This window comes from Danio aesculapii, chromosome 18, assembly GCF_903798145.1.
Source record: "Danio aesculapii chromosome 18, fDanAes4.1, whole genome shotgun sequence".
Lineage (NCBI taxonomy): Eukaryota > Metazoa > Chordata > Actinopteri > Cypriniformes > Danionidae > Danio > Danio aesculapii.
Window position 1 is genome coordinate 53,845,775 of NC_079452.1, and position 15,515 is coordinate 53,861,289.

The 15,515-nt window shown below is 35.6% G+C and overlaps 1 protein-coding gene across 1 annotated transcript in view; it reads right to left on the reverse strand.

Annotated features, from left to right (window-relative positions):
- Positions 1-6,791: 6,791 nt before the first annotated feature.
- Positions 6,792-15,515, reverse strand: part of pstpip1a (proline-serine-threonine phosphatase interacting protein 1a) — a 33,665-nt gene continuing 24,941 nt past the window's right edge. Inside the window, exons 13-15 of the mRNA XM_056478270.1 lie at positions 13,412-13,494; positions 11,006-11,118; positions 6,792-8,719 (exon numbers count right to left, since the gene is read on the reverse strand). Coding sequence (XP_056334245.1) covers positions 8,588-8,719; positions 11,006-11,118; positions 13,412-13,494 — 328 coding nt within the window. The 3' untranslated portion in view covers positions 6,792-8,587. The remainder of the gene's footprint in view (positions 8,720-11,005; positions 11,119-13,411; positions 13,495-15,515) is intronic.

Here is a 15,515-nt window from a genome sequence, read left to right on the forward strand (position 1 = left end):
ACTGCTATTGTGGGCAGTATGAAAGCTGTAATCTCTAAATATAGGCCTTGAAGAAAACATGCTGATTCTGCACTGCCAGTGGGTGCCGTGTGAAAGTGATGGTAAGCCTGCAGCCACTACTGCTCTTTTGATTTGAGTCACTTTTTCAAAGTTGCTAAAAGCAGCTCATAACAGAGTAAAACTTTATCATTTTGCATGCATTTTAAAGGCATTTCAAGAGAGTTTAAAGCATTTGGACACAAAAATTATTTTACTGAGTTAATACAGTAAAGACTACAGTTTCTGCAGCGGAACACCGTTTGACTCTCTGGCCAACCACAACGCACTGTTTATTTGACTTTTTATTGTTCTATTGGAGGCATTGCACGATAACTGGTTTCAACATTTACCACGGTTTGGAAAAGTTTTAAAACCGCCAAAATTTTCTGTTATTTAGTTTTTTAGGACAACAGTTTCTCCACATCAAAAGCTATTGGTCAGGCCACGGTTCAGCAGACATCTGAAAAACAAATCGCTTAAACCAACATTCAAGATGGATGCTACAGAGCTAAACTGGGCAGAGGATTTATTTTATATCCAAAGCAAAGAATAGATCCAGAGATGTAAAGAAATCAGTGTTTTTGAATTTAATGAAGACAGCAGAAGTTAATGATTTAGTTTAATTATTTAGCCTAACATTACTGCTCCAAAATATTTAACATTTTTATTAAAGTAAAATATATTGTGTTTAATGGGGGAAAAAGTTGTCGTTTTTTTTACCACAACATTTAAAAATAGACAATATTTTAGAGCAGTGTTCACAATCCCATCATACCGTGAAACCGTGACCTTTTTATCCAAGTTTATCATACCGTCAGACTCTTATACCGGCTCATGCCTACTCTATTGTAATAATTTTGCCTGCAATTTGCTCATTTGCACCCTTACAAAATCAACTTAATCAATCCAATTGAATGATTTCTTTCCAACTAGAGCTATTCAAGTCATGTGGTGAGATTGTATCACAATATATAATCACAGAAAAGCAAAATATCACCATGTCAGATGTTTTCAATATCCTGCAGTCCTAGCTGTTATGGTAGAACAAAAAGTTGATAAATCTAGCAACAAAAGAGCTAAGATGGGAACACTGGGTCAAATGTTCATTTATATGATCTAATATTTAAAATATTAATGTTACTATTTAAGAGCAATCCTTTTCTCATTAATTAAAGGTTTGATTAAATCAAGCAATAATTTCGGGGTTAAACCACCCTGTAATGGGTTACATACACAGCGTTTTTCAGCCAATAATAAACTTCCGATTAACAGTTCATGTGACTGTTTTCAATTTCATAAGGTTCCTTTTACAGCATCGATGTTAAAATGTAATTACAATACATTCAGTTATATAGACTTCAGCATTCATCAAGTTGTTCAAGCGTAAAACAAGATGAAAGACTTTGTAAACCGCTAGCGCCCTCAGTAGCAGCAGGCTAGCGCAGAAAATACTGAGGTAAAATAAACTGTCGTATTTTAAAGACGTGACTGGGGGAAATGGAATTTGATGCAGTGCTTCTTGTCCAGTCTGAGACCCACTTTATATGTATATATCTATCAGGCAGTGAAGATCACAGATTTCTAAAGAAATCAGACTTTAAACATTACAATTTTATAATCGAAAGACAGTTGACCGCAAGTGCTGAGGCTAGCTGGCTGAAATTAAAAGTCTGTGTGCTCCACACACCCTCCGTTCACGAATACTCCATTCACACTCTGGCTAGAACACACTATTGAATCTCATGGTTTTCCATTTCGGGACGTAATTAAAAATGATGTGGTCCTTGGCTATCAGATGGCCATTGAACATGGTTCCAACAAACTTTTTAGCAGTTTGTTGAAACCAATTTCAGTAGCCATCTGTGGCCAAGAATAATTTTTTTTTATTCTTCTGCTGATGGTCAGTTCAGGAATTTAATTAGCAGTGCCTGACTTATGTTGGTTATTACTAGGGGTGTAACAGATCATAGTTGCTCTGTGATTCGTATGGATCACAACCCACAATTCAGAACACACGTGACCCGCAAAATAATACTTTTTTTTTAACTTGTAGATTAATCCTAAATTTGTAACAATTGCAGAGATCGCCTCTCGCATCATTCAGATCACATGTATGAAAGCATTTAGGCTTTCCTGTAAAATATAATGATGGGAAGAAGATGTGGTAGGTTATTCAGGATGTGGTGGGTTTCTTATTATAGGTGTTTTCTGTCACTACTCGTTTAGCTTGCATTAATAAGTTTAGTGTAGCTGCACGATTAATCATTTAAAGATCGGGATCTCAACATCCATGCAACAACTTATACAGAGGAAATGTAACCATTTTACGTTTTGTAAGTTTAGTGGCGAGTTCAGTCGTACAAAAATGTATGATTTTAAAAAGGAGGCGTGGCACCTAACCCCACCCCTAACCCCAACCGTCATTGGGTGATGAGTAAATCTTACTAAATTGTAGGAATTAGATCGTACGAATTCATACAAATTAGCCACTAAATCAAAAAGTTACGAATTGCCGTGAGATTGCGCTGCAGCCGATTTCCATAAGTTTATTAATATTACAAATCGCTGCATTCAAATCTAAAAACACAAAAATCAAGAGATTCTGTTTTTAGTCTTTTGTTAGTTATGAAATTACAAACAGTCAAATAACACAGAAGTACTGGGAGAACAGTTTATAGTTTAGATAAAACCACTGATGTTTATGGCAAAGATTAAAATCACCCTCATGTGCTCAAAAATGAAAGTTGAAGGCAGCAATTACATTATTTAACCAATAGGTGGCGACAGTCAGCCATTAAAAAATATGCCACTGAATAATTCTTTAAAATTGACACATCCAGCAATGAAACATGAAGTTTTATGAGTGAATAACTGAATCATTTATTGTAAATAAACTAAAAATAAATAGGAATTGTACACATTAAAATGTTAGGTTTCTACATTCAGCGTTATCAGCAACAGTAGTAGTAACCAGGGGCGTAGCAGACATTTTAAAAGTGGGGGGGACGGCTGTATGAGATCATACGTTCATATAATTATTAATCACCTGTTTCTAAATGGTCTGTCTCTAAAAGTGAGGGGGACACGTCCCCCACGGTTGCTATGCCCTGGTAGTGATAGTTAATTGATGACAGTACTGAATATTTTACTCTTTATTTTTATTCAGCTGATTACTTCTTCATTTTATTTGTAATAAAATTACAGGTTCTAAGTTCTTTTTGTTAAAACTAAAAGTGTCATACGTTACTGTTTTTGTCATAAATGGAAAGCATATGACATTTGTCTCCTCCTTTTTGGCTGATCTGAAAAATGGTCTGATTCGCGACTAAAAAAAACATAACGTGATTCGAACCGTGAGATTTGTGAACTACACCACTAGATAATGCTGTATGTTGTTATTCAACTGAAATTTTAATTTCCAAATTTTAAGACCTGCCAAAGATGAGGTATTTGTATATCTCCTGATATGGAAAACTTTGGAAGGTTGTGGTGTCCTGACTTTTTCACATGACTGTGTAACATCTTGAAGTTTCATTCATAGCTGTAACTCAGCTCTTCCATAATGCATAAAGGCTTTCAGAAACAGCATGGGGTGTTTCTTCAGTCAGGCTCCAAACACTTAATATTGCACGATGGGGTCAGAGTTCAGTGGTTTCCCAGGGAGGGGGAAGTGTGTGCGTGTGTGTGTGTGTGTGTGTCCATCTGCTCACTGTGTGGTGCATGCTTACCAACATACCAGCACACGTTATTTAGAGTAGGGGGTAAGTCAGATGGCTGTGTTCTTGGATCCATTAATAACAGCACACAGCGTTTGCAGGTTATTAATAGTAGACTGCTGAAACGCAATTAATGTGGCTGTCATAAGGGTTTCCCCTCTACAGTTAAACACACTGTAAGGAAACAAAACCTGCTGGAGGTGAAACAGGATCTGTGAAAAAAGAGCAATGTGAAACCTTTAAACTAGATAACCTAATAAAGAGTACGCACGGTGTTGTTTTCAAGAGCGCTTCTCATATGTTCTGAAAACTGCTACTGCTAGGACGCTTTGAAGCAAGTGGTGAACAAATGTCAAATTCCTCCTTCAGAGATGAGATCTTTTATCAACGTTTACATTTTAAAGACGTGGCAGGAGGAGTAGGATGCATTGAAAAATAATAGGCCCATCAATATTCTGGGGCGTTAGGAACCACGCAGAGCACAGGTTGAGCGCCCCCTGCCGGTCTCACTAGAAGAGGTTAAGAGGTTTTCATTACTTTAAACTTTAAGAACATTTTATATCCTCACTCATTCTTTAATGCATTTTAAAAACTGAACGATGCATACGAATGGAACATGCATACATTTATTTTCACATTAAATCACTTTTGTAAACTTGACTGCTTCCAGATAGCTCATTTATATCTTTCCTAAACATTTCAATACATTTAAAATATTTACATTTCTGAAAGCTCATATGATGAGGAAAATCTGGCTTCATATCACAAGAATAAATAATATTTTAAGAAACTAATTTAATATAAATGCTGATAAAATGTACAATATTACTGTTTTCACTGTATTTTAATCAAATAACTGCAGCATCTAACATACCAAACTCTTCTGTCTTCTTTCTCGACTGAGGTTACTTCTGCAAAGCAGACATACTTCCGTCAGAAAGTCAACAGTGCCACCAATCCTCGCTTGCTTTTTAAAACATTTTCCTCCCTCCTCTACCCTCCTCCTCCACCCGCATCCTCCACACTCCTTACTGATGACTTTGCTACATTCTTTTGCACCAAAACTGCAAAAATCAGTGCTCAATTTGCTGCACCTACAACAAACACGCAAGATACACCACCAACACCACACACACTCACCTCTTTCTCCTAGCTCTCTGAGTCTGAGGTGTCCAATCTCGTGCTATCAAGCCATGCAACCACCTGTCCGCTAGATCCCATTCCCTCTCATCTGCAAGCCATTTCTCCTGCAGTCATACCAACACTGACTCACATAATTAACACATCTCTTGACTCTGGTCTATTCCCTACTTCATTTAAGCAGGCTAGGGTAACCCCTCTGCTAAAGAAACACAACCTGGATCAAACGCTACTTGAAAACTACCGACCGGTATCCCTGCTTCCATTCATGGCCAAGATTTTGGAGAAAGTAGTGTTCAATCAAGTCCTAGACTTTCTTACTCAAAACAACCTCATGGACAACAAGCAATCTGGCTTTAAGAAAGGCCACTCAACTGAGACTGCCCTGCTCTCGGTCGTGGAGGATCTCAGACTGGCTAAAGCAGACTCTAAATCATCTGTCCTCATCTTGCTGGATTTATCAGCTGCTTTTGACACTGTAAACCACCAGATCCTGCTATCTACGCTTGAGTCACTGGGCGTCGCAGGCACTGTTATTCAATGGTTCAGTTCCTACCTCTCGGACAGGTCATTCAGGGTGTCGTGGAGGGGAGAGGTGTCCAACCTACAGCATCTAAACACTGGGGTACCTCAGGGCTCTGTGCTTGGGCCACTTCTCTTCTCTATCTACACGGCATCTTTAGGAACAGTCATCCAGAAACATGGTTTTTCCTACCACTGCTATGCTGATGACACCCAGCTATACCTCTCTTTCCACCCTGATGATCCCTCGGTTCCAGCTCGCATTTCAGCCTGCCTGTCAGACATTTCACTCTGGATGAAAGATCATCATCTCCAGCTTAACCTCATGAAAACGGAAATGCTTGAAGTTTCTGCCAACCCGACTCTTCACCATAACTTTTCAATCCAGATGGATGGAGCAACCATCACTGCATCCAAAATGGTAAAAAGCCTTGGAGTTACGATTGATGACCAACTGAACTTCTCTGACCACATTTCTAGAACTGCTCGGTCTTGCAGATTCGCACTCTACAACATCAGAAAGGTCCGACCCTTCCTGTCTGAACATACAGCTCAACTCATTGTTCAAGCTCTTGTCCTCTCCAAACTGGACTATTGCAACTCTCTGCTAGCCGGGCTACCAGCTAGTTCTATCAAAGCTCTTCAGCTGCTTCAGAACGCAGCAGCACGAGTGGTCTTTGATGAACCCAAAAGAGCACATGTCACTCCGCTACTCACCCGTTTGCACTGGCTGCCAGTTGCTGCCCGCATCAAATTCAAAGCTCTGATGTTTGCTTACAAAGTGACCTCTGGCTTTGCTCCTTCGTATCTGCTCTCACTTCTGCAGATATATGTGCCCTCCAGAAACTTGCGTTCTGTGAATGAACGTCGCCTCGTTGTTCCATCCCAAAGAGGGAAGAAATCACTTTCCCGAACTCTCACATTCAATCTGCCCAGTTGGTGGAATGAACTCCCTAACTACATCAGAACAGCAGAGTCACTTGCTGTCTTCAAGAAACGACTAAAAACGCAACTGTTTAGTCTCCACTTTCCTTCCTAATCTGCAATTGCCTCTCTGGCTATACCACTAACTGAGCCCTCTTTCTCTCTCTTTCTCAAAAAAAAAAAAATAAAATAAAAAAATTTTCTACTACTGTTTTGCCTCTTAGACTTTTACACACCTGAAACTTGTCTATAGCACTTGTTCACTGCTGCTCTTATAGTTGTGTAAATTGCTTCCTTGTCCTCATTTGTAAATCGCTTTGGATAAAAGCGTCTGCTAAATGACTAAATGTAAATGTAAATGTAAATCTATAGATAGCATATACTCAAATGTATATAATAAATTCACTAATGCTAAAAACTGTTATACATCTTGTATTTTAGGCTTCCTACTATCTTGCAGATATTGACAGATTATAAAATATGTACATTATGTGCCTAAAATATCCTTCACATTTCCAAAAAATGACACTGAGAAATGCTTTTAAATGTCCGCGGACTGATTCCTTCGCCTTTTGGAAACTTGAAACTTAAGGACACAAAGAAGGTCAGTCTGTTAAAAGTTTCAAAGGGATAGTTTCTTCTTTCGGTGCTCTCGGTCAGTTAAACTTTGACCTTCTCAACATACAAACCACTACCCAAGTTACATTTAGACAAAGGCAATGTGCTTTACCTTTATCCAGCTTTATTGTTCACCACATTTCACAAGTCAAAAAAAATAATGTTCAAAAATCAATAGTTTGATTTGAAATGTCTGACTGTGGATTGCTTTGTTGCAAAATCAAACTTTAAAAAAACAATCTGATTGAATTTGACAACAAAAATAAAATAAAATTGTGTTAAGAAGTTATAAACAACTAACTATTGTGGTTAATATGTAAAAAATGTATATCTGACCTCATGTTTATCCCATTGTTTAACTTTAAAAACCTTACTACATATGACATTCTGTAAAGATATGTACATTACACTACCTGACAAAAGTCTTGTCGCCTATCCAAGTTTTAGGAACAACAGATAATAACTTGACTTCTAGTTTATGATTTGGAATCAGAGGTGGCTTTTATGAAAGGCAAAGGCCTCTAGATAATGCTTATTTTACCAAAATAAAATATGATCATGCCTTGATTTTTAAATTATTTATTTAGGACAGTAAGGTCTGACTTTGATAAGACAAAAGTCTTGTAACTTAACAGAAATAATGTACAGTATAGAATATAAAGTCATGGTGCAGTGGGAAAAGAATTAATATTGTGTATGACTCTTATGAGCTTGGAGGACTGCATCCATACATCTCTGCAATGACTCAAATAACTTATTAATAAAGTCATCTGGAATGGCAAAGAAAGCATTCTTGCAGGACTCCCAGAGTTCATTAAGATTCTTTGGATTCATCTTCAATGTCTCTTCTATCTTATCTCAGACATGCTCAATAATGTTCATGTCTGGTGACTGGGCTGGCCAATCCTAGAGCACCTTGATCTTCTTTGCTTTCAGGAACTTTGATGTGGAGGCTGACGTTTGCGAAGGAGCACCATCCTGCTGAAGAATTTGCCTTCTCTTGTGGTTTGTAATGTAAAGGGCAGCACAAATGTTTTGACACCTCAGGCTGTTGATGTTGCCATCCACTCTGCAGATCTCCCGGCTGCCCCCATACTGAATATAACCCCAAACCATGATTTTTTTCCTTCACCAAACTTGACTGATTTCTGTCAGAATCTTGGGTCCATGTGGATTCCAATAGGTCTTCTGCAGTATTTATGATGATTCGGATGCAGTTCAACAGATGATTCATGGGAAATATCTACCTTCTGATACTTTTCCAAATGATCAACTAGAAGTCAAGTTATTATTTGTTGCTCTTACAGCTGGGATCGACAACAAGACTTTTGTCAGGTAGTGTACACTGTTTATACTATTTTCACATGAACGAAATCATGGTAGTTCCGTAGTGCCTTGTTATTGTCTTATACATTCTCTTGTTGTTGATGTTTTTTATTCACAATAAATACTCTGTCTAATAAATATAAATCTCTATTTCAACAATATTGATATTTTTATTATACAAAATAACGCACTACTCTATTGATAGTTTTTTATGGCTTGGATGTACGCAAACATAAAGCTTCATAGGAATGGCTTTAATTGCTGTGCTATTAGAGGGGCGTTTAAGGACATGGAGAGTTGATTCATATTATTGCCAAGTATGAGCCCGGCACCAGTCCAGTCTGACCATTTCTCTCCACCGTCCACCATCCGTCTCCACCCTGCTCCACCACCAGCAGCACTTCACCCACAGCTATGGAGAGCTCATCTGGACCCTACATACACACGCACACAATCACCAAAACATGGTGTAAACAAAACATCATCATCTAACATTATAAACACATTATACATATTATTATATTTTGGCTTTTAGGTAACAGCTAATAGAGATTTTTTGAATAAACATGCAAACTTTTAAAGTATAGTTCACCCCAAATTGAACTTTTCCAGTTAATTTCCAAGGTGTACTTTATCATTATTATTATTATTATTATTATTATTATTATTATTAGTAGTAGTAGTAGTAGTAGTAGTAGTAGTAATAATAATAATATTATTACTATTTCTGCTTCAGTAGAATGTTAAAGGTAACATATGAGAATCTACGGTGGCTCAGAGAGTTTAAACATGCTAAGAAAAAGTTAAGAAAAAATACAAATGTAAAAACTAATAATTGAGAAATAACAAAACTGAGTGAGAAAATGGCAAATTTTCACAACACATGCAAATACAGAAATGCACAGCAAACAGCACAGACAACAGAAATATGTAGGGGACCCCTAAAAAGTGACAAACCCAGTTGCGTCAGTTTAGAGTGTTCTCCATAAAAAGTAAATGTGTCCACTAGAAGCCCCCTGCTGCGATCTAGAAGTAATAACCTCTTCTTTTTCGATTAGTGAAGTTTATTTATAAACTAATTTTGAGATGATCACGTGCTTATGATTGCTTGCGGCTGGTCCCGCATTATTCCATTTATGATTCACCAATAAGACGATTTATAAGCCACTATAAATACTCTAAGTTCCATAAAACAACCATCTTTGTTTTGAAGAATACAAGATGGGTGGCACGGTGGCCCAATGGTTAGCACTGTTGCCTCACAGCAAGAACGTCACTGGTTCTAGTCTTCACCAAGCTAGTCGACGTTTCTGTGTGGAGTTTACACATTCTCCACGTGCTCACGTGCATTTCCCCCGGGTTACCTCCCACCATCCGAAAACATGCAACTTAACAACTAAAGTTAATTGACTAATCCAAATCTGCACCATAGACATGCTCCTAGTAAGTAGTAATCTCTTAAGAGCACTATCTCTGTTCATTAGCTACTACAGCAGGGGAGTTCTCGAGATCTACCTGAGCTCAAACTCCCCTCTCGCCTTGCAAAGGGGAGGGAGCTCCAGGCTCAAGGATCTTGTGAGCTAAGGGCTCTCTCCTGGGACAGCATGCCAATTAAGCTTTATAATCAATCATCAGCTAAGTGTGAACTCTTGAATTGTCTTTCTTTGATTTGGTCTTTACATGCTGAAGTGTTAAATGTTGCATTTTTTCGTATTTGTTTCTGAAAAATTTCTCATGCACAGAAAGCTTGCACATAGTCCGATGCATAAAGGGATGCTTCGTCCAAAAAAAAGAAAAATCCTATTAATTTACTCACCCACATCATCCAAGATGCTGGTGAGTTATTTTTACTTCAGAAGAAAATCGATTTTTACTGATTTGATTATTTTTAGCTCAATCTGTGATCCTTGGTGATTCATGTAATGGTAGTGAATGTTGACAGTTTTTTTTTATTGATAAACACAAGTCCAAATCAATACTCATGGCTCCTGATGACATACTGAGGTCTTGAGAAGTTAAATAATTGGTTCGTGTAAAAAAAAAAGGTAATTAAAAAAATAAAATAAAATAAAAACTTTTTTTAAGATTTTTTTAAGATTTTGGTAAGACTTTATTTTGATGGTCCCTATTGCACATTTTGACTAAAAGTTGCAACTACATGCCAATTACTTCTCATTTGAGTATTAGTAGACTGTCTGCTTAATATCTGTTCATTCTGCTTCAACAGACATTTAACTGACTATAAGAAACTTTTCCAGTCCATGTCAACTTACACTAACCCTAACTTAACAGTCTACTTATAATCTATTGAGAGTTGGCATGTGGATGCAATGTAACTTAAATTTAACAAAATGCATTAAAGGGACCATCAAAATAAAGTGATACAACATTTTTATTATTATGAATGCATATTTTATACTATTGCTTTTAAAGAGATAGTTCACCCAAAATTATACCTCTTGTGGTTTTTATGGGTTTCTTTATTTCTTTGAATGTAAAAGAAGATATTTTAAAAATGCTGGTTGTTGGCACTCTTTGACTTCCATAGTAGGAAATGAATAAATATGGAAGTCAATCGGTGCCACCATCTTTTGTGTTCAACAGAAGAAATAAACTTTGAACAAATCAAGTTTGAGTAAATGATGACAGAATTGTCATTGTTTGTGTGAACTATGCCTTAAAGCAAGTTTATTTTTTTTCTCCCTCTTGTGTTGTTTTACCTGAGCCACATAGTCATATAGAGCCTGGTATTTGCCGTTCTCAGAAGCAGTGATGTTCGAGGTTTCTTGTGGAAATCCAGGAATTGAGGCATAAACTCCATCTGAGTTGTCAGCTGAAAAGAGAAAAGTTTTTTTTATTTTAACAGATAGGGGTCTGTCTATTCTGTCAGCAAGATCCTCCTATAATGACATTTAATAATATTCTTTTATATACTGAAATACTAAAATTACAAAAGCTAAAAACAAAGTTAATTAAGAATAAAGACATATTTTTAAATATTACAAAATTAGCCAAACTAACTATAATTACCAACAGTTAAAAAATGTAAAAGTTAATTTAATTACAAATATTAATAAATACTGTACATAAATTAATATAATAACAAAAGCTACAACATATAAATATTCCTATCACTCGTTCTGAAAGAGATAAAAGTTGATAAAAATATTTGTACTCAATAAAATTTTAATGTAGAATTTTGAAGATGAAGATGGAAAACACTTTTAATTCTGGATAACAAAATTATACATTGGGCTGAAGTGCCCCCTTGTGGTGAATATCAGCTAAACAGCTACTTTGGGCTGCTAAAAACTACTTAACCCTTTCAGGCCGACTGTTTTTATAGTCATAGTCAACATCAGTTCTAGCTGTACTTACTGTAAATAAACCTGCTCACATTTTTGTGAACGTGGTTTGCACAATCAAAAGGTGTTAATATTCAGTTACTGTGTCAATCCTGCAGATGTTTAAATACTGTTCAAAGCTTTTAAAATGCTTTCTTTTTTTTTTATCTTGTGTCGATGTTGTTATTTCACAGGTCAAAGAGGTAGAAAGATTCTCTTGTACATCTTGAACATTACAGATGAAGTCAGAATTATTACCCCCCCAATGATTTTTGTTTCTTTTTTAAATATTTCCCAAATGATGTTTAACTGAGCATGGACATTTTTACAGTATGTCTGATAATATTTTTTCATCTTGAGAAAGTCTTATTTTGATTTTGTTTTTTTGGCTAGAATAAAAGCATTTTTTATTTTTTTAAAAACCATTTTATGGTCAAAATTATTAGCCCCTTTAAGCTATATATATTTTTCTATAGTCTACAGAACAAACCATCATTATACAATAACTTGCCTAATAACCCTAACCTGCCTAGTTAACCTAATTAACCTAGTTAAGCCTTTAAATGGCCCTTTAAGCTGTATAAAAGTGTCTTGAAAAATATATAGTATAATATTATTTACTGTCATCATTGCAAAGATAAAAGAAATCAGTTATTAGAAATGAGTTATTAAAACTAATTATGTTTAGAAATGTGTTGAAAACACATCTCTCCGTTAAACAGAAATTGGGGAAAAAATAAACAGGGGGGCTAATAATTCAAGTGGGCTAATAATTCTGACTTCAACTGTACATAGAGTTAAGCTTCCCATCTCATCAATGTGGAAAAACCTATTTATGGATACATGCTGGTTTTTATAATGGAACTACAGAAGAGTTTTTTTTATTGTTTGATCAAATGCTAACGGTCTGATCCAATTCAATGATTTATGCTAAGCCCCTGCCTTTCGGCTGAAAATCGGCTGAATAGATTGAAAAATATTCAAACTTAACTGGATATTTGTAGGAATTTGGAAAATGGAAAATGAGCCTATTTGCAAAAAAGTGGATTTTCCTTTGTGATTTTTAAATGAATTTTTAGCTTGAAAAATAGTCTTTTTTTTCAGGTAATATCGAAGTTTATTTATTAAATCGGATTTCATAAATATTAGTATGAACAAATATTCTATATAATTTTAAAATAATTTATAATCATTGGCATGATATATAGGATGTTGTAAAAGGCTTGCATAAGCACTACATCCTGTAAATAAAGCTTTTGGATGTTCTTTAATTTATTGAGAAAGTGAGTAAAATTACAGAATTTTTGCTACCTCAAAGACCCAATGTTGCAAATCAATATTACAAAACTTCCCTAAAAACTTTCTAAAATGTCAATAATGTAAAAAAAATGACATTTTGACATCTGAAAGGTTGTTCTTTATTTTCCCATATTTAGTCTTTCAGGGTTGAAGGGTTAGTTCACCAAAACTCTTTTGTGGATAACAATATTTTGAAGAATACTTACCTTACACTGACTTCTATAATATTTTTACAATACAAAGTAAATCAGTGGTAACCAAAACTATGTGGTCAAAAACATATCTTCAAAATATCTTATTTTGTGTCCCAAACTTGGACTGGTGGACTGAATGATATGAGGGTGAGTAAATGATGATAGAATTTTTATTTTTGGGTGAACTACCCTTCAACTACAAGCTGAAGATGGCTTTAATTCAAACCAGTGCAATGTGCAAATTATCATTGTAGTGTATGTAATGTCAAGACATTATTGTAATATTTACCTGATGGAGGTGCTGACGGCACAATACATTCATTGTTATTCCTGGAGCCAACAGCACAGTTGCCTTGCAAGAGATTTGAAAACCTTGCAAATAGAAAATAACACAGAATATTAAAAGACACGTACAAAGCCTTTTCTATATAAAGAATACTTTTAGATGTCTACGTGTATTCACTGATTACCACAGACCCATTAAACGATTTATTTTTGTACTTCAATTTATTGCACTTCATATCACAGCCCAGCCTGCGTTGCTCTCAACGTGACACATTTGCTCCAAAATAGCAGCTTTATGAGCCAAGACAACATGTTCAAACATATTAAAGTGTGTAAGTTTTGGGTGTGTGAAATGTATCATGAAAGATAATATCATGTTGTTTTGACACTGTGTGAGCTTACATTATTGAGTGTCATTTTGTCATGGTTTGTGAGCAAAGACAAAAAATAATAAAAAAAAATAAATAAACACCACATAGAAAAGATGAAACAAGACAAAAACTGAAGACACAGAAGTTAAATGCACTGGGATCTATCTGGTTGTTCTCACAGAACAAAGCCTGACGGGCTAATCAGCAGCCGATGCAAAGTCCTTAACACACAGCTGCTTCCCATAAAACTAAACAATTGGACATAAAACATTGATTTGAACTGTAATAAATTGCTCGCTCTTTGTATAAATTTAAAGCTTAAACAGTTGGATGTAGCTTACACCAGCATACTTGATATTCAGAGGCAAGATGGTGCCAAACAGTAGCATAATTAGCATATACGAATGAATAGCCTACAGTGCATCCGGTAAGTATTCATAGCGCTTCACTTTTTCTACATTTTTTTATGTTACAGCCTTATTCCAAAATGGATTAAATTAATTTATTTCCTCAAAATTCTACACACAATACCATAATGACAATGTGAAAAAAGATTTTTCGAAATTGTTGCAAATTAATAAAAATAAAACACCTGAAAAATCACATGTACATCAGTATTCACAGCCTTTGCCGTGAAGCTCTAAATTGAGCTCAGGACCATTCTGTTTCCACTGATCATCCTTGAGATGTTTCAGCAGCTTAATTAGAGTTCACCTGTGGTAAATTCAGTTGATTGGACATGATTTGAAAAGGCATAAACCTGTCTATATAAGGTCCCAGTGTTGACAGTGCATGTCAAAGCACAAACCAAGCATGAAGACAAAGGAATTGTCTGTAGACCTCAGAGACAGGATTGCCTCGAGGCACAAGGCTGGTGAAGGTTACAGAAAAATTTCTGCTGCTCTGAAAGTTTCAATGAGCACAATGGCCTCCGTCATCCGTAAGTGGAAGATGTTTGGAACCACCAGGACTCTTCCTAGATGAGACTAAAATTTAACTCTTTTGATTGAACGGCAGGCATTACGTTTGGAGAAAACCAGCAACTGCTCATTACCAGGTTAATACCATCCCTACAGTGAAGCATGATGGTGGCAGCATCATTCTGAGGGCATGTTTTTCATCAGCAGGAAAAAAGCCCTACTAATTATACATATACTACTAATTATAGAGGGAAAGATGAATGCAGCAATGTACAGAGACATCCTGAATGAAAACCTGCTTCAGCGTGCTCTTGACCTCAGACTGGGGCGACGGTTCATCTTACAGCATCTCACAGCCTTGACATTGAGCTGACATTCACAGAGTTTTTGTGAAGCCACTTCATTTATTTATATATATATATATATACACACAAATACATGTATACATATACATATATATATATATATATATATATATATATATATATATATATATATATATATATATATATATATATATATATATATATATATATACATATATATATATATATATATACATATATAAATGAAGTGGCTTCACAACAATGCAGTGAATGTCAGCTCAATGTCAAGGCTGTGAATACATATGTACATACAGTACATGTAATTTTTCATGTTTTTTATTTGTAATAAATTTGCAACAATTTAAAAAATGAATTGAAATTAATTGAATCCATTTTGGAATAAGGCTGTAACATAAAAAATGTGTCAAAAGTGAAGCGTTATGAATACTTTCCGGATGCACTGTACAGCATATCCACTAAGATGATAGGTA